Source organism: Liolophura sinensis, chromosome 4 (genome assembly GCF_032854445.1).
Source record: "Liolophura sinensis isolate JHLJ2023 chromosome 4, CUHK_Ljap_v2, whole genome shotgun sequence".
In the NCBI taxonomy this organism is placed as follows: domain Eukaryota; kingdom Metazoa; phylum Mollusca; class Polyplacophora; order Chitonida; family Chitonidae; genus Liolophura; species Liolophura sinensis.
This window is the reverse complement of record NC_088298.1, coordinates 2634787-2659222: the sequence shown is the minus strand read 5'-3', so window position 1 is coordinate 2659222 and position 24436 is coordinate 2634787. Positions and strand designations below refer to the sequence as shown.

The 24436-nt window shown below is 38.9% G+C and overlaps 2 protein-coding genes across 2 annotated transcripts in view; both read right to left on the bottom strand.

Moving 5' to 3' along the window:
* Window positions 1-5005: 5005 nt before the first annotated feature.
* On the bottom strand, window positions 5006-20153 carry LOC135464873 (adenylate cyclase, terminal-differentiation specific-like). The gene is made up of 5 exons (XM_064742442.1): window positions 20126-20153; window positions 13038-13121; window positions 9752-9787; window positions 9570-9611; window positions 5006-5661 (listed from the first exon to the last, which is right to left on the bottom strand). Exons 1-5 carry the CDS (start codon window positions 20151-20153, stop codon window positions 5006-5008), a joined length of 846 nt encoding a protein of 281 aa, XP_064598512.1.
* The window catches only part of LOC135464637 (thioredoxin domain-containing protein 3 homolog), a 40245-nt gene continuing 25377 nt past the window's right edge, over window positions 9569-24436 (bottom strand). The window contains 5 exon segments of the mRNA XM_064742095.1: window positions 9569-9611; window positions 9752-9787; window positions 20759-20981; window positions 21610-21654; window positions 23945-24063. Coding sequence (XP_064598165.1) covers window positions 20770-20981; window positions 21610-21654; window positions 23945-24063 — 376 coding nt within the window. The 3' untranslated portion in view covers window positions 9569-9611; window positions 9752-9787; window positions 20759-20769.

Here is a 24436-nt window from a genome sequence, read left to right as displayed (position 1 = left end):
CCACAAGAGGGAAAGTGCGGCAGTAGCTTGTCAAAGATCGGTGGTTTACACAGGTCAGTGTGGTTTCCGCCAGGCATAAAACTGATCAAAAACGAGTACGACAAAAGAGGGATAATTTTAAAGCAAAGAACACACTAGCATGAAGTACATGTCAGATGAAAGACTATTAAATACTGTCCAGCAAAATAATTTGATTTATATTTTTAGAATATTTTTCTGCCAATTAAATTGCATTCAAGACTTTGGATTGCACTGTGGCCTTTTGCGACCATAATGGGACCAGTGATGTCACTTCCGCTTTTTGCCACTTAACAAACGTTGACAAACATAGATTGCTACATCTCACCGTTCAAGAAAGCCTTCAACAAATGGACCTTGAAGCGAGTTATTTCAAGCCAAAAATATTGCTGTTACGTCAGTGATACCCTCTGGGTCCCAACAAAACACAAACTATTTTCCTGGACAGTGTTTAATGGTCTTTCCTCAAATAAGTACTTCATTTTAGTGTTTTCTTTGCGTTTAAACTTTTCTTTGCGTTTAAAATTATACTTACTTGATCAGCAATATACCGAAGAGACCTGCGTATGGCGTATACATGTCGTCTCAGATATGTGAAGATTTCAATCAACGTCACACGCTATTGCTTAAAAAAAAGAAAAAAAAAAAGAAAAGAAAAAAAAAAACCTCGTGTTAAAAAACATTTTTCCTTCAAACGATAGGGGCGAAATATTCATCGGGCTGAATTAGATCTCTACGTTGGACACATGAAAAGTTGGAATCAAAGCGCAACTGAGATACATATTTTAGGATTGACAACGTTTATACTAGCAGGGTAAACGATTGAATACTGATTTCATTCATTCGCCAAGAACATATCTTGCGCCTTGAAAACAGTTGACTGCTTCTCTTTGCATGATCCCGGCCTAATTTCGTACTTCATAGACTTTCTTAGTTCTTCGTGCTTTTGTTTAAAGTCTCTTTGGGGACTGGTCTTGAGGTTATTGACATGGAACGTCCAAATTGCTGGACGGCTGGTAAACTAATGTTTTATAAAGAATGGTCGCAAACACTTACCTCCCAATGAGTGAATTTGTATCTTCCTCTCTAACAATTTTAACGAAATGTCCCAGGTCGCTTTTCCCTCGCCAAGGTGACTCGCTGGCTGAGCTTTATTACATAATAGTGTCCTCCAACAAGAAGAGAACAATGAGCAGTCGGGTTTAGATCCGAATAAATGGTTCCCTGGCACTTCATGTAAATGAATTCTGTTATGAATAATGTGGAACAATTTCCTCATTCAATCGTTCCTTGCTTTGATCGGTGTGACGCAACATACACTGTATAAATCACTTGTTCGACAGCATTTTTAGGCTATGGGGTGGAAGAACCCGGAAATAATAACCTGAAGACCACGGCGCCTCGACATTATATGATTAAATTATCACAAATTAACGAACTTCTATAACGGTGGATATGATTTTATGAGTGGAGGGCACCAGACAGCCTAGGGAAACATCGTCCCCTAATCAACTTCCTTATCTCCGGTCAGAGGTGGATTCGAACCTGCGACAGCATTGGTCACACTAGGCATAGTGACCTTGCCACAGGAGCTATGCAGTATAATCTTGGCTAGGGAGCTGTCCCTCTCAACTCGTCTTCTAAGCCAGGGGACTCCGTGGCCGAGTTGGACAGCGATGTGGTCAGCGTTAGTCCAGCTCGTGCTGGCTTCATCTCCGGCCGTACGTGTGAAGGTCTATCAGCAACCTGCAGATGGTCGTGCGTTTCTTGAAATATTCTTGATTACGGCGTAAAACACCAATCAATCAATCAAGTCAAATCTTCGAATCCCAGAAATTAACAGGTTAATTCCCCAATGTATCAAGTAAACAAATAAATCGCATCAAAAAATCAAAGTATTCTAGGAGTGTGTGGAGTTTTTAGTACTTAGATAAAGAACTGGATAATCTCAAACCTGTACTATTAACGCACGGAATCCAGCCAAGCAATAAATACAGAATAGTCTTAAATTTAAATCTACTATAAATGTGCAGAGGACAACAAAGCAGTTTACAGGAAGTCCAATGGTTAAATGTCTATACATAAATTTTATTTTCAATAAATACAAATGTACATGGTCTGTAAAGATTTTCATATCACAGTGTGGCTCAATTTGGATGAAGTTTTAGACTGTTTTTTTTTTTACAGTAATAGAACGGAATGCCGTCAGGTGTCGACGCCATCTTGTAAAACATCAGCAGAAATGCAATAGTTTTTCACACTTAAGCAGGAAAACTTTTAAGTTAAAATCTGAATATACAGAAATGAAGTGGTTTGAAAATAAAATTACAAAAACCAAATGGTGATGACGATGATAACTGACGCAGGACAAAACAAAGTTTGATGACGGGTATATATTGAAGGCTACGTCTCACGAATCCCATATGGCGCTTAATCTGAAAAACAAAATAATAATCAACATTTAGAACAGAATACGCCATGCGCACACAGAAAAAACATGCATCTGTTTACAATGGACGTTGCATGGGCATTAAACTGAATTTCTATTTGTTTTTTATTGGAGCAATACAAGTTCGTATATGTGCATAACAGTTCACCTGTACACACGTGCACAACAGTACACTTTACACACTTGCACAACTGTACGCCTGTACACACGTGCGTAACAGTACACCTGTACACACCTTTACACACCTACAATTTGTAATATTTTTCTTGTCGGAATAATGCAAAAAAAAAGAAAGGGTATGGATCAAAAGTTCAATGAATGATAACAAAAGTGTACTACTTGACAAATCTGACATTACACACTGCACGAAACATCAACTTTACCGATGAATAAAATCCCTAGACACTGCACACTGGTATCGGCTGTACTGCGGTCGTATTAAGGCAAAAATAATGTATTCATTACAAATTTTTACAAAATTGTCAGCTGCTTAAGAGTCTTAAAATGGTACGACTTTTTGGATTGGAATGAATGAGTGATTAGGGCTTAACGCCACACCGGCAGTTTTTCAACCATATCTAGTCCTAGACAGACCTGCTTTTTCCATGGGCCATTTCGGAGATGGTTTGATGATCTCAAATAAAATAGCACAGACAACTTAACAACGATGCTAGAATCTAAATAGAAACATCCCAGCAAAAACGAAGTTCATCACAGGAGGCGTATTCATAATTTAAACTCGTGACATAATATCAGATGTTCCGCTACACAGTAACCCCAGAATATGTAGAACTCTGGAGTGTACCACAGCTCTTCGTCAATCATCTGACGAATCCAGCCCTAGATTAGTTTACCCCATTCACGAGACGGCAGTATTTTATGGCAGTAACGTCAAACGGCAAAGTTATCTTTTAACAGTGACAGTATCGAAGAACAATGTTGATGACATGCAATTGCAAACATTGGCAGGAAGCTGGTTTAAACAATGGTGAAGTCAATCACCATGCAGTTATAATTTTCTTTACAGGCATTGCTGAAATCTAAAACATTGCTTGGATACGCCATTTTTTCTATCTTGACAAAGTTTTTCGTTAGCCATGTCATCGAACAACAGACTCGGGATTTTGTCTTTGTCCAATCGGTGTAAATCACCTATCTTCGCCACGTACCTGACAAACCCATCGACATAAAGTCGCAGTTTTTCGATTGATTTCAATTTTTTAAAACTCTGTCCAAATGATATACCCAGTTAATAATTTTAATGTCGACCGATTTCACTTTGCTGAAAGGTACGAATCATATGAAAATGGAGTTTTCATTCGACTATTATAGTAGTAGAACTACTACAAGAATTCCACAGTACAATGCATAACCCACTCTATGAATCTGGCTTCAGATGACAGAGCCCTCATCATGAAACGAAATCTGGCTTCAGATGACGGAGCCCTCATCATGAAACGAATTCACCGTGTATGCAATATATGATGTTTTCGGATTAAAGGAAACAATGATAATTAGTCCGCCAGCATTTCATGCTTACAATGACTGGTAAAAAAAAATCAGAATATTTACTAAATGAAACTCTTGTTGCTTTGAAGATTTCCCCCACGGACTAAACAAAGGGCTGCTGTTCAAAGGGCTACCATCGTTTGTATAAGAGTAACAACTGTATGATGCCAGTGGGAATGGCGTGATGGCGTTTTAAAACTTAATTCTGGGTCTTAGACCTTACAAATTCGACCACATAGTGTCATGTTAAGACAAATACGTCAACATTTCAATTTCCAGTAGAAAAAAAATTAAAATTAGAGAGGAAACAAACGGGATCTTCTCGAGGAAAAATACTCTACACTGGAGGATAACTCTCCAAACCAGAGCGAAATACTCCAAACCACAGGACAAATACACAAGCCGGAGGACAATCCTACAAACTGTAGGACAACTCCCAACCAGAGGGCAATACTCCAAAACGGAGGTCAATACTCTAAACCGGAGAACAAATACTCCAAACCGAAGACAAGTACTCTAAACCCGAGAACAAATAGTCCAAACCGAAGACAAACACTATAAACTGGAGAACAAATACTCCAAATCGAAGACAAACACTATAAACTGGAAAACAAATACTCCAAATCGAAGACAAACACTATAAACTGGAGAACAAATACTCCAAATCTAAGACAAATACCCTAAATCAGAGGACAACGCTCCCAATTGAGAACAAATACTCTAATGCGGAGGATAATACTACCGTCTGGAGGTTATTCCTACAAATTCGAGAACAATACTCCAAACCGGAGAACAAATACTCTGAACCGGAGGATAATACTCCCAGCTCTAGGACCAATACTGCAAACTGAATGACAAAACTGCAAACCAAAAAACCACAGGACAATGCTTCAAACCAGACGCTAAGTACTCGAAACTGGACACAGATCACAACTGCAGCTCATGGGTTTGCAGCAAAATCAACAGCTTCTGTCCAGGTAATAAAACGGTATAAGAACAAACATTACAGAGAGCATACCAAGGTTTGTTTTATTGCGCAGTTTGTTCTTCCCTTGGTTTATCCTCTGTCGACTGCTGTTGCGTATCGCTAGACTTTTCTTCAGGCGATCCTGTCTCAGTTTGCTCGATATTCGATATGTTCTGCTCATCTGGTTTTGTCTCTTCAGATTTGGCTTGTTGGTCGCTTGATGCTTGTTGTTCGACCGCTCCTTCTTGCTCACCGGTGGTTTGCGGGTCATCTGCGGCTTGTTCACCTGCAGCTTGTTCACCTGCAGCTTGTTCACCTGCGGACTGCTCCTGACTCATGTCCTGCTGTTCACTTACAGCTTGTTGCTCATCCGGATTTTGCTCAGACGATGCTTGTTGCTCATCTGTCGCTTGTTGCTCAGACGATACTTGTTGCTCAGAAGATGCTTGTTGCTCAGACGATGTTTCCTGCTCAGGCGATTCTTGTTGCTCAGGCGATGCTTGTTGCTCAGACGATGCTTGTTGCTCAGACGATGCTTGTTGCTCAGAGGATGCTTGTTGCTCAGGCGATGCTTGTTGCTCAGACGATGCTTGTTGCTCAGGTGTTTCTCGTTGCTCAGTTGATTCAGCTTTAGGTGACTCATCTTGAAGGGCCTGTTCAGCAGAATCCTCAGCTTCAGGAGCCACATCCTGACCATTGTCTGCAGCAGAGGCTTCCCCTAAACACCAGCAATCAAGGATTACCTTACCTTGTGGAATAAAGACAGCATTTTGCCAAGGTCCAGCGAACAGAGGTTAGAAAGCCAAGCTGTTCAGAGGTCAGAAGCTGACGTTTCAGACAAATAGAAAAAAAAAGCCCCAGGCCGAAGACAAGCGAAATAATCATTAGCCAGGAAGCCCAGCGTTCTGAAGCCAGATTTCATGTTGAATGTCTTGGGCAAGCAAGAGCAGCAACAGATACTGCCAGCGACAAAAGCAATTTTGTTAACAAAAACTAGAAATTACTACCACCTACATAGGCTTCTAAACAGCGTTATTAGAAGACGTTAGGTTTCCAGCTGTTGATAGGAAAGTCATCTAGTTACCTTCTACAAAGTAACTAGACATCTAATCAGAGGAACTAAAAGCATCAAAGTGCAATCAAAGCGAAGCAGCGTCATAAAAACAAATACGAACAAAGGCAAAGATGAATAAATGCAATTAACTCAACTAAGAAAATGGAAAAAAAGAGAGTAGAAATGTGAAAACAGCAGATATTACAGGCGTCGGAATAAAGAAACACATTATGTCAAGCTTCACAGGTATATCCCTGTACATCTCACAGGTATAACAACCTGACAAATGAAGTGAAAGTTTCATGGCGTTTAAATATACACTGATCCCAGTAAACGTGCGTGTGTGTATTATTTTCTATGAACATTACCATCCATTCAGGAATAAAAGCATACATCTGATATCTGGCAGAATACAACGCATAGAGTAATACGCAAACAAAACTGTCACGGTAACACCGCCATTGTTTATATAGAACACTTCACCAAACGTTCCGTCCACTTTTAAATACAGACTTTCACCATGAAAATAAAACTCTTGCTGAATGAAACATCGGGAAATCTCATTCTTCCTTCACCAAAGTATTTAGAATATTTAGTTTACTTGGGCATCAATATAACAGCTGACCACAGAAAAGGAGAGTGCATCACGCGGTCTCCATAACAAGGCAGTCGATCGAATGGCATCTGATTATATATATGCGACACAAAAAAAAAGCTCATCGCTACTTTTATTTCCAGGTAACTGATTTTCAGACAAGTTGCATATTTTTCTGTTCTCTTACTGAGAACAAGGTGTTTATTTATTTACTAAAACACGACATTGGGAATTAGGTTTTAGGGCATCAGTTCAGAGTGTGACTGATGTCTCCTACACGTCACTCACAGATACAGTGCTAATGGAAGACACTTTAGCATAAATGCTTGTTCCTCCGCAATATGGGCATCATGCTGTTGAGGCAATTAAATGCACAGACAGCGAATTATAAGAGCAGGAAACTAAAACAGAGCCTTGGCAAAATATTTTTTTTGTGTAACATGCTTTGGATTCTTATATATTGGTTTCATCACTTATTTATTAATTCATAATAAAAACAGACACAGTCCCATGAAACAGAAATATGTATTGGTCATATCTCACATTTGGCACGTCTCGGGTTAACAAGCCCATAGGATGCAAACAAGCCAGACAAAGTGGCCACATAATTTGTGACCTCTTGAACCTTCAGTTTCCAGTGCTAAGGTTTTATTAGGCTTGTGCCAATTAGGTCATCCTGATGACATTTTTCCAAACATATTTGGTGTGTGAACTTTCAAACCCTTGAACCTATAAAGGTAGATTTTGTTTGATTCGTAGCCTGTAAATGTTATAGAACGAAAGAAAAAAAGAACCCGGCAAATAAAGACAAATACAGCGTTAGTTTCGCTGGATAAGCCATCGCTTTATGTACATCTGGAACTATCAAACTCAGGATGGTGCGATTCTGGTTTGAAATTGCGGAGTATAAGAGACAACTCTTCATGGGCACTACTTTTTTTTAAAAAAAACAAGATGGCCGAGTAAAATACTAGGGTTTCTGCTTCAATAAAGCAAAGGCAGTCGGGTCGATCCTGCTTTAGGATGGAGACAAGGGCAAACCACTATTTACAGTCTGGCTCAGTTTCAGAAGCTTGCCTTGATCCACGTGTATACATCTTCAAGGTGAAAGCTAAGTTTTTCCATAGTTGTCCAGGCATGTGTGGATTTTTACATTTTTTTTTTTTTTTGCCAACTGGTCATATCTGAAATTCACAACCCCCATGCGGGCTTATACATAGTTAAAACGTTTATACCTTGCAAAATTTTCATAAAATTTGTTCATTCAGAAAAAATTCTGTAAAATCTGCATCCAGCCAAAAGTTCTGGATTAGCTTTGCCTCATCAACTAAACATTATTATGGAAGAAATTTCTGTATGGAAAATTGAAAAATCTTTTCCATCTAGGAAGAATCATTCTCTTCAACCCTTTATAAGGATTTTTAATTCCTTTTACGTGTATAAATTACTTAATTTGTAACTTTTCTTCATTTTTCTTGAATAAAAATCTACACATTTGACAATGTTTCTGTGACATGGAAAAAAAGATTGTCAGGCTACATTAGAATAATTTAACATTTTCTAATCTGCAGAACGAAAAATCTGTTTTCTAAATCAAGAAGTACCAAAATTGAAGTTAGTGTCTAAAAATTTTTTTTTAAATGTACGTATTAATATAATACGTATATATATGTATATATTAATATAAACATCTTACAGATATGCTAAACATGCAAGGCAAAGAAGTATTTGGTAAAATGGCGAAAAAGCTAGTAACTATAAGCTGAAACTACTCAGGGTTAGTTAAAGGAAAAGACTGCATCAAAATGAAGTGAGCATTAGGGGAAATTTTTTTGCACTGAATAAAAAATACAGAACAATATTAGGTGGGCTTTATGGACCATTCTGCAGGGTACCCTGACATCACACTTCATGCACACGACCAATTCTTTTAGAACATTATCTTAATCCTCTTTTACTACTTCTGAGGTAATATAAAGAGCTTTTAGCACATTAAAAACTGTCCGTAGCATAGGAAAAACTTCCTGTGATGTCAGAGAACCTAAAGACCAGCTAATTGGTTCATAAAGCCCATCATAGAATTAAAACATTTCAATGTCTTTAACTGTCTTAACAAATCTGAAAAAAAAAGATTACATTAAAGTATTTTTATGCAGTTTTCACCTGTCCATCTGATAAGCTTAACTTCATTTTATTTAGCTTTCTTTCATTTTAAACCTACATGTACATGTATAGCAAAGAAATGACCAAAAGCAAGACGCTTTCATAGAGTTGACCTTCTGCTCACCCAGTTGTTACAGCAGCTAAGTCACCCAGGCTATAACACACCTAAATTTTAACCTCCCAATACTGTTGAAAGCTTTGTTTTAGGACAGTCCTATAACATCACCTGCAGGTCATTTCTTAGCTGTGTTTTGCAGTCATTTCTAATAAATATTAGCTTCTTTATACATGTTAATATACTGTACAATGTAACATTAAGACAAACAAGGTAAGAAAATTTACGTTTTTTTCCTTACAACAGATAAGAAATTCTTTGAAGCATCCACGTAATTGTACAGGCATTGTGAAAGTTAAATACATTATTTAGTTAAACGATGCATCAGCAAATTTATAATAGAAGTACATCTGTCATTACTTCATATGTAGCAAGTAACTTAATCTGTCTTTATACTTATGCACATATAATTGATACCTGAGCAAACTGCATTGTCTGCACAACATTTTTGCTTGGCAATATTGTTCTATGTATTATGGCCAATTTTATACAATATAAATCAATTAAGTCAACTAATACATGTATTTTAATAAAAAGCAGTTTTCTCAATCCAATTTCCATGTTAAACATTGCAATATAGAACCTTTATGGAGAGATAGAGGTTATTTCAAATACATGTATGCATGTTTATGTTTTTGGAACAAAAACCAAGAAATCAGGTACTACAGATTTGAAATCAATAACCTTAATTTGGCCTACCTTCAGCCTTTGCTTCCTCATCTTCTGGTTTCTGCTCAGAATCTGAACGAAAGAAATTAAAAAAAAATTCAATTTCATCGTATTTTTAGATCAAAAGGTGTTTGGCGTGAAAATATTGTAACTATTTGATGTATAAGGTTAAATAAAATATAGCTATGGGCAAAAGGAGAAAATGCTCTTACCTTCAGCTTTGGTTTCACTCTCTGCTGTCTGGGCATCTGTGAAGAGAAAATCAAAAAAAAAAAAAAAAAAACCATTACAGAAAAGGACACAGTGGAGTATGTTAATTTATAATCGAAAAAACATGTGTTGGCATCAAAATTATCATTTTAAGGCCTTTATGTGCTTCTGGAAGTGTGTTTTCATGGGCTAAACTTTAGGAGAAATTCAGTATTTCTGGTGTTTGTGTGGTTTTGTAAACCAAAGATGATTTATTATTTATTACATTTATTGGATATTATATATATATATATATATATACAACATCTTGCAACCGACTGACCTACATACGGAAGTACCTTTACAAGAAAAATGACTTGAAAACACTTCCCAGATGCCAGATATTCTTGGTTGAAATATAATAAGTGCATGGATGAATTATACTCTGAGAGGTTTTTTTGCTAGCAGCGAGTATACCTGTATCTCACCATGACATCGATTTTACACATTCCATTCTGGTAAGACTTTGGTGTGGTCTATTATGTCCCAATTTATAGATTACGTCTAATACTTCACACCAACATGCATTTACACCAAGTCAGGCATGTAATCTTCCACAGGTATAGCCTGACTGGTATAGACTGTTTACACCGTACATAAGAGACTACTGCATATTACATATCAAAACTTCATATCAATCACATCATATCACCTTGTTCAGGCCAGATATCTAGACTTCTAGAAAGCAGAGACTATTTCAACAACAAATACACATGCATACATGACATAAAGGACATAGCTGCATGTTTATAGCTCTCATCAACACACAAAAAAAGACTTTGATCTAGCTATCACATCAATTGATTACGAAGACTAGACCACATGTATGCATTACTTTGTGAGGCTCTCAGGAACACACAAAAAAAGACTTTGATCTAGCTATCACATCAATTGATTACGAAGACTACACCACATGTATGCATTACGTTGTGAGGCTCTCAGGAACACACAAAAAAAGACTTCGATCTACATGTACTATCACATCAATCAATTACGAAGACTAGGCCACATGTATGCATTACTATGTGAAGCTCTCAGGAACATCCACAACTAGACTTCAATATTGCATCATAACAAGGACCTCTGACATCAAAGGCAATAAAAACCAAAGGCAGTAAAGACCATATCTCATCACATCAAGTACCTCAGACATCAAAGGCAGTAAAGACCATATCTCATCACAACAAGGACCTCAGACATCAAAGGCAGTAAAGGCCATATCTCATCACAACAAGTAGCTCAGACATCAAAGGCAGTAAAGACCATATCTCATCACAACAAGGACCTCAGACATCAAAGGCAGTAAAGACCATATCTCATCACAACAAGGACCTCAGACATCAAAGGCAGTAAAGACCATATCTCATCACAACAAGGACCTCAGACATCAAAGGCAGTAAAGACCATATCTCATCACAACAAGGACCTCAGACATCAAAGGCAGTAAAGACCATATCTCATCACAACAAGGACCTCAGACATCAAAGGCAGTAAAGACCATATCTCATCACAACAAGGACCTCAGAAATCAAAGGCAGTAAAGGCCATATCTCATCACAACAAGTAGCTCGGACATCAAAGGCAGTAAAGACCATATCTCATCACAACAAGGACCTCAGACATCAAAGGCAGTAAAGACCATATCTCATCACAACAAGGACCTCAGACATCAAAGGCAGTAAAGACCATATCTCATCACAACAAGGACCTCAGACATCAAAGGCAGTAAAGACCATATCTCATCACAACAAGGACCTCAGACATCAAAGGCAGTAAAGACCATATCTCATCACAACAAGGACCTCAGACATCAAAGGCAGTAAAGACCATATCTCATCACAACAAGGACCTCAGACATCAAAGGCAGTAAAGACCATATCTCATCACAACAAGGACCTCAGACATCAAAGGCAGTAAAGACCATATCTCATCACAACAAGGACCTCAGACATCAAAGGCAGTAAAGACCATATCTCATCACAACAAGGACCTCAGACATCAAAGGCAGTAAAGACCATATCTCATCACAACAAGTACCTCAGACGTCAAAGGCAGTAAAGACCATATCTCATCACAACAAGTACCTCAGACATCAAAGGCAGTAAAGACCATATCTCATCACAACAGGGACCTCAGACATCAAAGGCAGTAAAGACCATACCTCATCACTACAGCTGGAGCCCATTACACAAACCACACACACCACCCATTACACAAACCACACACACCACCCATTACACAAACCACACATACCACCCATTACACAAACCACACACAATACCCATTACACAAACCACACAAACCACACACATCACCCATTACACAAACCACACATACCACCCATTACACAAACCACACACACCACCCATTACACAAACCACACACACCACCCATTACACAAACCACACACACCACCCATTATACAAACCACACACACCACCCATTACACAAACCACACATACCACCCATTATACAAACCACACACACCACCCATTACACAAACCACACACATCACCCATTACACAAACCACACACACCACCCATTACACAAACCACACATACCACCCATTACACAAACCACACATACCACACACATCACCCATTACACAAACCACACAAACCACACACATCACCCATTACACAAACCACACATACCACCCATTACACTAACCACACACACCACCCATTACACAAACCACACACACCACCCATTACACAAACCACACATACCACCCATTACACAAACCACACATACCACCAATTACACAAACCACACACACCACCCATTACACAAACCACACACACCACCCATTACACAAACCACACATACCACCCATTACACAAACCACACATACCACCCATTACACAAACCACACACATCACCCATTACACAAACCACACACACCACCCATTACACAAACCACACACACCACCCATTACACTAACCACACACACCACCCATTACACAAACCACACACACCACCCATTATACAAACCACACACACCACCCATTACACAAACCACACACACCACCCATTACACAAACCACACACATCACCCATTACACAAACCACACATACCACCCATTACACAAACTTTGACACTATAGGCGTTTATAAATAGTCATGGCAGTAACATGCTCACAACATTAAGATGGTTTTCATGTAAGTGGACCTAGAACCAAAAGATCACAGTAGCTATGGCACTGGCACAAACATGACAGAAAGCACTAAGGCACGACAGACTGGCCTTCCTCTTCCTCCTCCTCCTCTTCCTCCTCGTAACTCTCTGGATCCTCCTCATACCAATCCTCATCCTCGGCCTCCTCCTCAACTGAGGACCATGCATTGAGCGCAACAAAGATGGTTACAAAATGATGCACACCACAAAAGACCTAAACTTTCCCCATGACTACTAAAATTGTTCATTTTGGCTATAAATTTTGAGAGTCTTAGTGTTCTGAGGTATGCTTGGGAGGTTGGATGATATCCTACGGGAGAAATGCAACTTGCAGCACCAAAGGTAATATTTTGTGACACTTATTTGCTTCTAATGATGCACCTTTTGGGGGGAAATTTTAGGTCATTTAGTTTTAAGGATAGCTGTATATGGTCCCTGACTCAAACACCAGAACAAAACAATGTAGTGGTTCACAATGAAGTAATGTATGGAGTGATATAGAAATCACAGTACCAGGACTGAACTCTTAAGCCCCGAGATCACAATGTGATCTTAGATTGAAGTCAAAATTACAATCCTTAACGTTAACATGGTGTGTTTCTTTACACAAATTTGCTTTACAATAACACAATCTCCCAGAATTTACACTGTCAAGCAATATTTTGACCTGGTTATGAAATAATTAACAATTTTAAAGTGATTTGAAATTCTGTCTTAAGTCTAAGGTCGTGTGCTGAGTGCATCATCATTCAGAAGGAGGATCTAACACTATATGGAGATAAAAACCGTCTTAATTTTGACAACTACATTATCATCAATAATCACTGAATCCACACATGACTATACATCTCTGAAGTAGTATACAATATCCTGGTGGCAGGATCTGGGAGTTCATTAGAAAATGGCTACAACACACCTGCAGCATGTTTTGTGAAAAGAAAAAAAAGCAAGTTAGTTTTCCGTCACATAGCCGGTTAGTTATCCTGGGAAGCCTTCTGCCCCAAACGTATGAAATCCCTGTATGGTACTTACTGACTGATCAAAGCAATTTAATGACAAAGCAAACTGAGTAACAATTTACCCAATACGCCCTCAAATTTACACACAAAAGTGAATTTTTAAAGGCTAATATATGTCACAAATATTATTTTTGGTGCTGAAACCAAATCTATGGTGGAATATCATCCCATGTTCAAAGCAAACCTCAAAACACCTTTCTAAAATCAACAGAACTCCCAGAATCTGGAAAAATGGGCAAGTTAGTCATGGTCAAAATTTATGGTCATTTAAGGTAGTTATTATAATCATTTTTCCTGAATTTGTCATCAGTGTATGGGTTTGATAGGGTTGGTGGGTGGTTGAGTTGATCTGTACTTGTTCACATGGATGTGTATGGTTGTCATCAGTGTATGGGTTTGATAGGGTTGGTGGGTGGTTGAGTTGATCTGTACTTGTTCACATGGATGTGTATGGTTGTCATCAGTGTGTGGGTTTGATAGGGTTGGTGGGTGGTTGAGTTGATCTGTACTTGTTCACATGGATGTGTATGGTTGTTATCAGTGTGTGGGTTTGATAGGGTTGGTGGGTGGTTGAGTTGATCTGTACTTGTTCACATGGATGTGTATGGTTGTCATCAGTGTATGGGTTTGATAGGGTTGGTGGGTGGTTGAGTTGATCTGTACTTGTTCACATGGATGTGTATGGTTGTTATCAGTGTATGGGTTTGATAGGGTTGGTGGGTGGTTGAGTTGATCTGTACTTGTTCACATGGATGTGTATGGTTGTCATCAGTGTATGGGTTTGATAGGGTTGGTGGGTGGTTGAGTTGATCTGTACTTGTTCACATGGATGTGTATGGTTGTCATCAGTGTATGGGTTTGATAGGGTTGGTGGGTGGTTGAGTTGATCTGTACTTGTTCACATGGATGTGTATGGTTGTCATCAGTGTGTGGGTTTGATAGGGTTGGTGGGTGGTTGAGTTGATCTGTACTTGTTCACATGGATGTGTATGGTTGTCATCAGTGTGTGGGTTTGATAGGGTTGGTGGGTGGTTGAGTTGATCTGTACTTGTTCACATGGATGTGTATGGTTGTCATCAGTGTATGGGTTTGATAGGGTTGGTGGGTGGTTGAGTTGATCTGTACTTGTTCACATGGATGTGTATGGTTGTTATCAGTGTATGGGTTTGATAGGGTTGGTGGGTGGTTGAGTTGATCTTTACTTGTTCACATGGATGTGTATGGTTGTCATCAGTGTATGGGTTTGATAGGGTTGGTGGGTGGTTGAGTTGATCTGTACTTGTTCACATGGATGTGTATGGTTGTCATCAGTGTATGGGTTTGATAGGGTTGGTGGGTGGTTGAGTTGATCTGTACTTGTTCACATGAATGTGTATGGTTGTCATAAGTGTGTGGGTTTGATAGGGATGGTGGGTGGTTGAGTTGATCTGTACTTGTTCACATGGATGTGTATGGTTGTCATCAGTGTATGGGTTTGATAGGGTTGGTGGGTGGTTGAGTTGATCTGTACTTGTTCACATGGATGTGTATGGTTGTCATCAGTGTATGGGTTTGATAAGGATGGTGGGTGGTTGAGTTGATCTGTACTTGTTCACATGGATGTGTATGGTTGTCATCAGTGTGTGGGTTTGATAGGGTTGGTGGGTGGTTGAGTTGATCTGTACTTGTTCACATGAATGTGTATGGTTGTCATCAGTGTGTGGGTTTGATAGGGATGGGGGGTGGTTGAGTTGATCTGTACTTGTTCACATGGATGTGTATGGTTGTCATCAGTGTGTGGGTTTGATAGGGATGGGGGGTGGTTGAGTTGATCTGTACTTGTTCACATGGATGTGTATGGTTGTCATCAGTGTGTGGGTTTGATAGGGTTGGTGGGTGGTTGAGTTGATCTGTACTTGTTCACATGAATGTGTATGGTTGTCATCAGTGTGTGGGTTTGATAGGGATGGGGGGTGGTTGAGTTGATCTGTACTTATTCACATGGATGTATATCAATAATTAATAGAGGTAAATAGAAGAATAACTTACAGGCCTACAAACTGCAAACAAAAACCATGCTTTATCGATTAAAAGAAGACTGTTTCTACATCACCTGCGATTCTTGATTGCTTCATGTAGTGGCTGAATAATCAAGTTAAAAGGGCGACATACATGTGTTAGAACTCCAAGCCATGCCCAAAAGGGGCATATAAATCACATCAGGGGTTTACATAATTTACACCCTGCACAGCTAAATAACGGCACAAGAACACAGCATGACAAATTCTGCTGCGCTCCATGGCGCATCAATGTGATGTCAGGCCACAACATTAGTGCTCTCCGCAGCATAAATAGGTCGTATGATTCGTGTCCCCTCAGTTTTATATATACGCAGCAATGATTATCTGTCTGATAAATATTGCAGGGACAAAATCACAATATCTACAAGAAAGAAGCGAGACAGTCCAACCTTACACAGACAAAACATGTACCTGTACGTGAACTAGCGTGAAGTCAGGGTCACAGGCCACTCTATATACATGTAATAATTTATTTACTGGACTGGTGCTTAAATGCTGTAGTTACTATTTGTCCAATTAGATGACGGCAGTAAGTTTACTCCCTGCACTTTAGTTTCTTCCACCCAAGCTGACAGCCATCGTGCATGTGGAAAAATGTAGAGCATGATTTTAGGACCTATCAAATAAATAAAAAGAAGTACCATTACCACCATACTTTTGCTTGTTTTCCAGACGCTATAATTTTGTAATACCTAACTGGTGTGTGATAAAATAGCTGCAGTCAACTCCTGTGTAAAGGAAACCAAATTCTACCGAGTGTGTGGTCAGAAGTTTCTAGCTTTTACCCTTCCACGTACAGAATTTAGTACACTATTTATTACTTCATATGGAATGAATTCCACCAAATCTTAATTTACTTTTTAATCTACTTTCACATACCATTAAGTTAACAATGGTATGTGCTCATGCAGGTAACATAAATAAACTCGAAAATAAAGGACATTGCAAGTGTCATAAATATTCCTGCTTGTGTCATTTTTTTGGGGGGGGGGGCATTGGACATAATCCATAATCTGTTAGACTTTATCATTTTCTGCAGGATGCAGAAAGCTCCTTACACAAATCTTATTGTTTTTGTTTTTTTTTATTGTGTAAGTTTTTTCTGCATGGTACACGTATGTTTATAAACCGAGCACACTGTAAAATCACCAGCAAACATGGTCTAGCGCTGTCTGTGTTAGACTTTACCGTTTCCATGGAACACAACAAGCTCTTTTTGAGCTTTATCAGAACCATTGTCTTCCTTAATGTCTGCCTATGTATAATGTAAAGATTTACGTTGAACAAATGAATAAATTATTAAATAAATTATCTTATCTCATCAGCTGGGAGGTACTGGGAGTTAGGGCAAAGGTGGCTATGACTTTGACATGGCCTTCATAATACAATGTACATTTAGCACGTGTCTTTGTCAGACTGTGATTGCTGGTTTCCTAGTAACCACAAACCACATCATGCGTACATCCAATACAGAAATTAGCACACATTATGTAGTCTGCATGAGCTGCAAATATCATCACAAAATCAGCTAGCAGTAGTGTGTGAAATGTCTCCAGTGTCTACATGCGTATACGAGCAGCCAGAGATGTAATTTTACACCTACTGTACACCTAGAGATTATAATCAATACACTAAAGCCACTCAGACGTCCACACTTGATCAAAACACAATAGAAAGGCCTTATACAACTTACACATTCTAATAATGTGTACTACAATAATATTTTGCACTGACAGATGACAATCAGCTTTAAATCAGGATTTATAACATACAGGTGTCCAGGGAAATGGAAACTGCATTACTTTTCATTACCACTCATGTTACATAAAAGAGAGATCAAGCCTCCTCATAAACTGCAGATGGTGTGTATTTAAATATAGATGTTAAGGGATACAGGCAAAGGCACTATAAAACAAAGTGTATGTTTCAGGGCCAAGTGAAGAAAATTGTGCCCCGCAATTTTTAAAAAAAAAATTTCATTTTGGGGGTATTTTTCTACCTGTTAATTAGCCCACTATATTATGCATTATTTTCCGTCAAATGTCAGATTTTTTCAGAAGTTACGTCATCGTTGATCTTGCTTGGAACTCGGGTGAACACCCGCCAAGTGCCTCGAGCCCGGTGAACTGTGTTGCTTCAGTGTGGGTTAGGGTGACATGTACACAGGTACTACATTGTACATTTCTTCTTCAGGCCAGATCAGTGTGCCTTCCGTGCCTCTACACCCGTCCCTACTTGCCTAGGCCCGTTCAGTCTGTCCCCAACAGAGTTTTTTTTAAACAGGGATCATCGTTGACGTCACCCCTGCAAGCTACTTAATTTTCGGAGTGATCACAGTACTTGCATTGAGTTAACCCACTACCATCCACAGGTTGCTGGTAGGCCTTTCCATGTACAACCCGAGAAGAAGCCAACATGAGCTGGACTTGAACTCTCAGTGCTGAGAGGCCGCTGGGTCACTGCACTGCCCTAGAAAGCTATAATCACTCCTCCATGGAGGACCCTTTATCCTTGCTTCGATGTCACGGAGATGTACATCCAGTATTAACTTACACCATACAGATATGGTAAGAGATGGCTTCATTTACAAACAGCAGTTACATGTCTGTTTAACATACTACATGCAGGATCCATGCATTCAGATCTGATTGTGGGAGAAAAGTGTGTTCTGGTACATACTGTAGTGTGAAGGGTTTATCTAATCTCAATTCACCCAAAATAAACACTACAGCTATTAGTATTTTCTATGAAAGCCTGCTATACAGTCATTATGGACTGTATATCTTTCATGAGACACTACCAGGCACTGCTAGAAACTTCATGCTAGAAATCCATGTAATTTCTGTCTAAACATGTTTATATTTCATCTACTAATTTCTGTCTAAACATGTTTATACTTCATCTACTAATTTATGTCTAAACATGTTTATACTTCATCTACATATACTAGCTATAGTGTTCATGCTCATCCATTAAAGTCCATTTTCCTCTACCATACACTAACCCCTCCCAAAGCCTGTTTAATACAGCCATTATGGAATATCTTTAACCGATCAATTTCGGCTGGGTGTTGGTAAAACGGTGTCCAAGCTTAAAAAAAATCTAATCATGCTTGAGATAGATGTAAACTACATATGTGCATACTAGCTATGGTTGACATGCACGTGCATATGAGCTAGGGTTGACATGCACGTGCATACTAGCTAGGGTTGACATGCAACTAGCTAAGGTTGACATGCACGTGCATACTAGCTAGGGTTGACATGCAACTAACTAGGGTTGACATGCACATGCACTATAAATGCTGAACTAAGACGTCCACATTTCTGACAATGTGGGCATGCAATGTCTAATGACACTAGTGTCGAGTGCTGGCAGTCGCTACAGTGCGGGGGTACCCAAGATGTTACTTGCAGCAAGATCAAGGCTAATAAAGTTTATCACAAATGAGTCCTAACAACAGGAAGTTCACTTATAGTTCACTTATAGCTCACTTATAGCACACCTTCAGTGGGCTTCACCTACTACCATTCCCCTAGCTGTCGTACATGTACGCTGAGTCAGCAGATTTACTGAAGATTAACTGGTGTGTGCATTATTTACTAAAACAAAAAAAAAAAAATGCCCAGCTTTTGTTCATCTCAGCTCTAGTGTTCTTGACTCGCACACACCAGTGACAGGAAAAGGGAGGGTGGAGGTGTGAGGCTACACGTAGCTCATACACACTGTGACATGCAGACTGTGTGATTAAAACATGGTTTATGATCAGGCTTGCATGTCATACCGATAGGTTCTGGCTGAAAATCCTCCTCATATGCATGTCCATCCACTTCATCCACAACTTCTTCAGCACAAATTATGTATTCTTTAAATCAGGGAATCTACGTCGAGTTTTAAAGCTGACTATGATGTTATATAATAGCTATACACATTTGGCGGAAATGCTACAAGCAAAGGTACCACAGTTGTCTCCCCTAGGATGTACAGACTAACTTTTTTATGCCCAAACTGAATCTCTGAAGCTCCACAAGTATACAGTGATGAGCAGAACCTGCCCAACCATGTTAATTAAACCCACGTTCCATGCCATACTGAAGTGTAAGCATGATTTCGGAAGGAAAATCTGTATATTAATGGATATTTGCCAAGCCATGGATCCATACAAAGGTATCAACAAACAAAATCTCCATTTTGTCTTTTCTATACAAAATTTTTATAAGGCACATGCAGTAAAAATGTCTGGAGAGAAGAACTGCACACACTAATAAAACATTAGTTTTGTAGATGGTAACATAATTTAAATGTAGATGTATATAGCCTTAATATTCATCCTTATTATGATTTATTTGATTGGAGTTTTACGTCTAATATTTCTCTTATATAACAGCGGTTATTACGGTATGTGGAAGGAAATCGGGCAGATCCCTAGGGGAAACCCATGACCATCTGCAGGTTGTTCGCAGATCTTCCCATGTACAACAGAAAAGGGGGACCACAGTTGGCCTCTATTCCCTCATATATTTATTTATTTATTTGATTGGTGTTTTATGCCGTACTCAAGAATATTTTAACTATACAATGGCAGCCTGCATTATGGTGGGAGGAAACCCATGACCATCCGCAGGTTGCTGCCAGACCTTCCCACTAACAGTCTTCTCCCATATAAAAGAAGGCTCTGGTCAACAGGTCAACACAACATCACTGAACGTACCTGTTTTCTCCTCAGTGGGACGAATCTTGTGCGGCGGCATCTGTTGCAGTAGATTCCTGTGTCTCCTGCTGAGCTTCTTGTGACTCCTGTGCCACGGGTTCCTGACCTTCTGTTGACTCTTGGGCAGCATCTGACTCCTGTGCCTCGCCAGCTCCTTGCTCAGACTCTTGCTGAACCGCACTTTCCTGTGTCTCTTGCTGAGTTTCTACTGCTTGCTGTGACTCTGTTTGAAATCACAACAATCAAACATTTTATCTTTCGATCATTAGGACAACAAAGAAGACAAGGAATAAACTTTTCTATGTACCGTAAACCTTCAACCTTTTAACCACTAAGGCACTTTTTCCCAGTGGAATTTATGCAAGCATTTACCATGAAAATGACACCAAAAATGATTTCCTTTTGTTATTAAATACTTAAGCTTCATAAAACTGTGTGGATTATTTCCCTACACCCCCATTATAATGTTCTCTCACAATGTTTCTATAAAATACTCGTTGCACTGGTGGTTGAAAAGGTCGAGGAATGAAGGTACATGCAAGTACTTTGGTATGTTACACATGTCCATGCAAGTACTTTGGTACGTTACATGTGTACATTCAAGTACTTTGGTACGTTACACGTGTACGTGTACATGTATGGCACTCTATGATGTGTACATACTTGTACATGTAACTACACGTACCATGTGTTAGCACTGAATTGTTTATTTTATTCTTATTTGCCCTTCAGTTTCTCTACACTTCATAGCTCCCTCAGAATGTTTTAAAATTGGTTGGAGAGGTGGTTGAAAAGGTGAAAGAATTAGGGTATGTGATAACTGTCTATGAAGTAGGTCAGTTTACCCCCACCTGTCTTATCTGCGGACGTATCATCGGTCTTCTTTGCCTTGTCTCCTGTCAAAATACATGTACAGGAAAATGAGAATTATAGCAACCTCAATTTTTCACAACTAAAACCACACACATGTAAACTCTAGGTATATGTATATGTGTAAAGCTTTACACTCTAATCTCTATATAAAGAATCACTCCCCCTCCACCTCTCATTAGCATTTGCAAAAAACCACAAAAAGACAAAAAAACTCATAACTTTGGACTTTCATTTGCATTAAATGATCAAAAAGTTTTCTTTTCTTTAAGAAAAATGAACAGATCATTACATACAGTGAACCTGCAAAGAACAAACCCATCCCAAATCTCAATTAAGTCTGGTATGGTAGCTTTAACACTTTAACCTGACCTGTTGTTAATATAGATCTGAAGTAATTGACACCTGTTTACAGAATCAGAATTTCTGCTGATGACTCACTGAATAGAGAGATCAAAGCTTAGTAACGATTAGAATCTTTGTTTCACAAAGACAAATGTATACAACGATGCTTCCAAAATATGAAAGTAATTATTCAGGGCCCGTTTTACAAAATGTCCTCCATCCATTTTTTTGGTAGCTTTACTCCTACATGGCGTTGCCTTATGACACTGTAACTTGGACAACGTCTTTTATGACAAAAGTTACGACAAAACATGACTTACAAAGATAAACAACACACAGGCCAAAAATAGGGGTTATTGTGATCTTGTCAGTACAGGGACTGGCAACAAAACAATAAAGTTCACTCCATTATTTCAAGTTTCAATGTTGCCTGTCTTGTTTTAAGTCACAGCACACTCATACCTGCTCTGTTGTAGAGAAGTCAGCATGTGCAATACAACAACACCAGTGAAATGAAACTGGCAGTCAAATAAAAAAGAATAGAATAAAATGGAAAGCGTCAGAAAATATGAGTTTTTGTGAGGAAAGTGAAAAATTGGAAAGAAAAGTGTGACATCTTTTCTGTCAGGTTTAATATTTAATGAATTTCATGAATATCAATACATGTATTGGTATTCATGCATTGGTGAATCTACTAATGTGGCAGCTTTAAACAGCTTTTGTTATCAAAAATGTTTTGTTTTATACCACACTAAAAACCGCAATGTTGTGTCAAATGTATGGTCAGTGCTGAGTTCTGTGTACAGTGAAAAAAAAAAACAAAAAAACGAAAAATTTTATGTTGCAGCAAGGCTTTTATTTATTTATTTATTTATTTGTTTGGTGTTTTATACTCACTCAAGAATATTTGACTTATCAGACGCCGGCTAGTATTATGGTGGGAGGAAACCAGGCAGAGCCCAGGGGAAACCCACTACCATCCACAAGTTGCTGACAGACCTTCCCACATACGGCCGGAAAGGCTAGTATTATGGTGGGAGGAAACCAGGCAGAGCCCAGGGGAAACCCACTACCATCCACAAGTTGCTGACAGACCTTCCCACATACGGCCGGAAAGGAAGCAAACATGAGCTGCACTTGAACTCACAGCCACTGAAGCTCTCTTTTAGATAAGGAATGACTAAGTATTCATACATATACATTAATCATTATTTCATTTGATTTATGAGTTATTAATAATTCAGTACTCTGACCTGTATGTCTACATTTGGATTTTAAAAAGCACAAGAAAATAACAATGTGAATGTCAAACACAACATCAAAACTGACAATGGGAAACCTCAGACATGCATAAGAGGAGGTGATGTCCTGACTACGCAGTAATTTCATGCAGTTTATAAATTTCTAGACTGGACAGTCTGAAGTATGTGCCTCGCTTTAAGCAGGCTGATTGCAGTTTAAAATTCTACACAACAGGTAATTTGAGGTGAATGGGGTTTTCCATCCATCTGCCAGGGTGAGCAACTCTTACATAAACTCACAGAGTTGCAATCGATCCTTAAAGACTGGCTTTAATAGACTGCAATTAATGACCTAAACATAATTAAGAAAAAACATACAATGGTGTAATACCATGCATAGCAAGTTTAAACAATAGTCATTTTGAAATCGTCTGAAATTTTAAGTGCAGTCTATTCAAGCTGGTTTTAGGGATCCAGGGTACCTCCACCTGATTGGATGATAACACTACGCCATGCATATTCATCAAGTCTGATGCTCTCATCCAATCAAGGGGAGGCCCAACGCTGCTGTGGAAGTACAAGACTTGTCTCCCTTGATAAAAACCTCAAGTGACTTGAGTTGTCTCCCATAGTAGAAGACAACACTACCATGAAAGGAAGGAATTATGGTGATTTGTTTGCACATGCTACTCCACTACAGACAGGGCAAACAGACTACCTTTCACTGTACCATCATTATTGAACTCCAAATCTCCGAATATCATCTGAATGCCCTGCTTAGCCTTCTCTGGGTCGTCGCTTCCGTGAACGGCGTTCTGCTTGATATCTGTGCCATACAAGGCTCGGATTCTTAAACAGAGAACGGAGTCAAATTCTAACTGAGGAATCAGGGCTGACTTGAAATCTGTAAGGCTGAACCAATATAATGTAACTCCTCAAATGATAACAAACACAGTATGGTGTCAGTCAAGACAATTCTATTTTCATTTTATACGTCCACATTGCGGATGGCAGTCAAAAAAATCAAACAAGTCAGAAACCAAGAATTGAATGTTCCTGTTGTAATGTAACCTTATGCATAAGTAAGACAACTGGTTGGAATGCACTTGTGTATTTATTTATGTATTTATTTACTTATTTGACTTGCGTTTTACTCAAGAATATTTCACTTATATGATGGCTGCTAGCATTACAGTGGGGGGACAATGGGTAGAGCCATCCA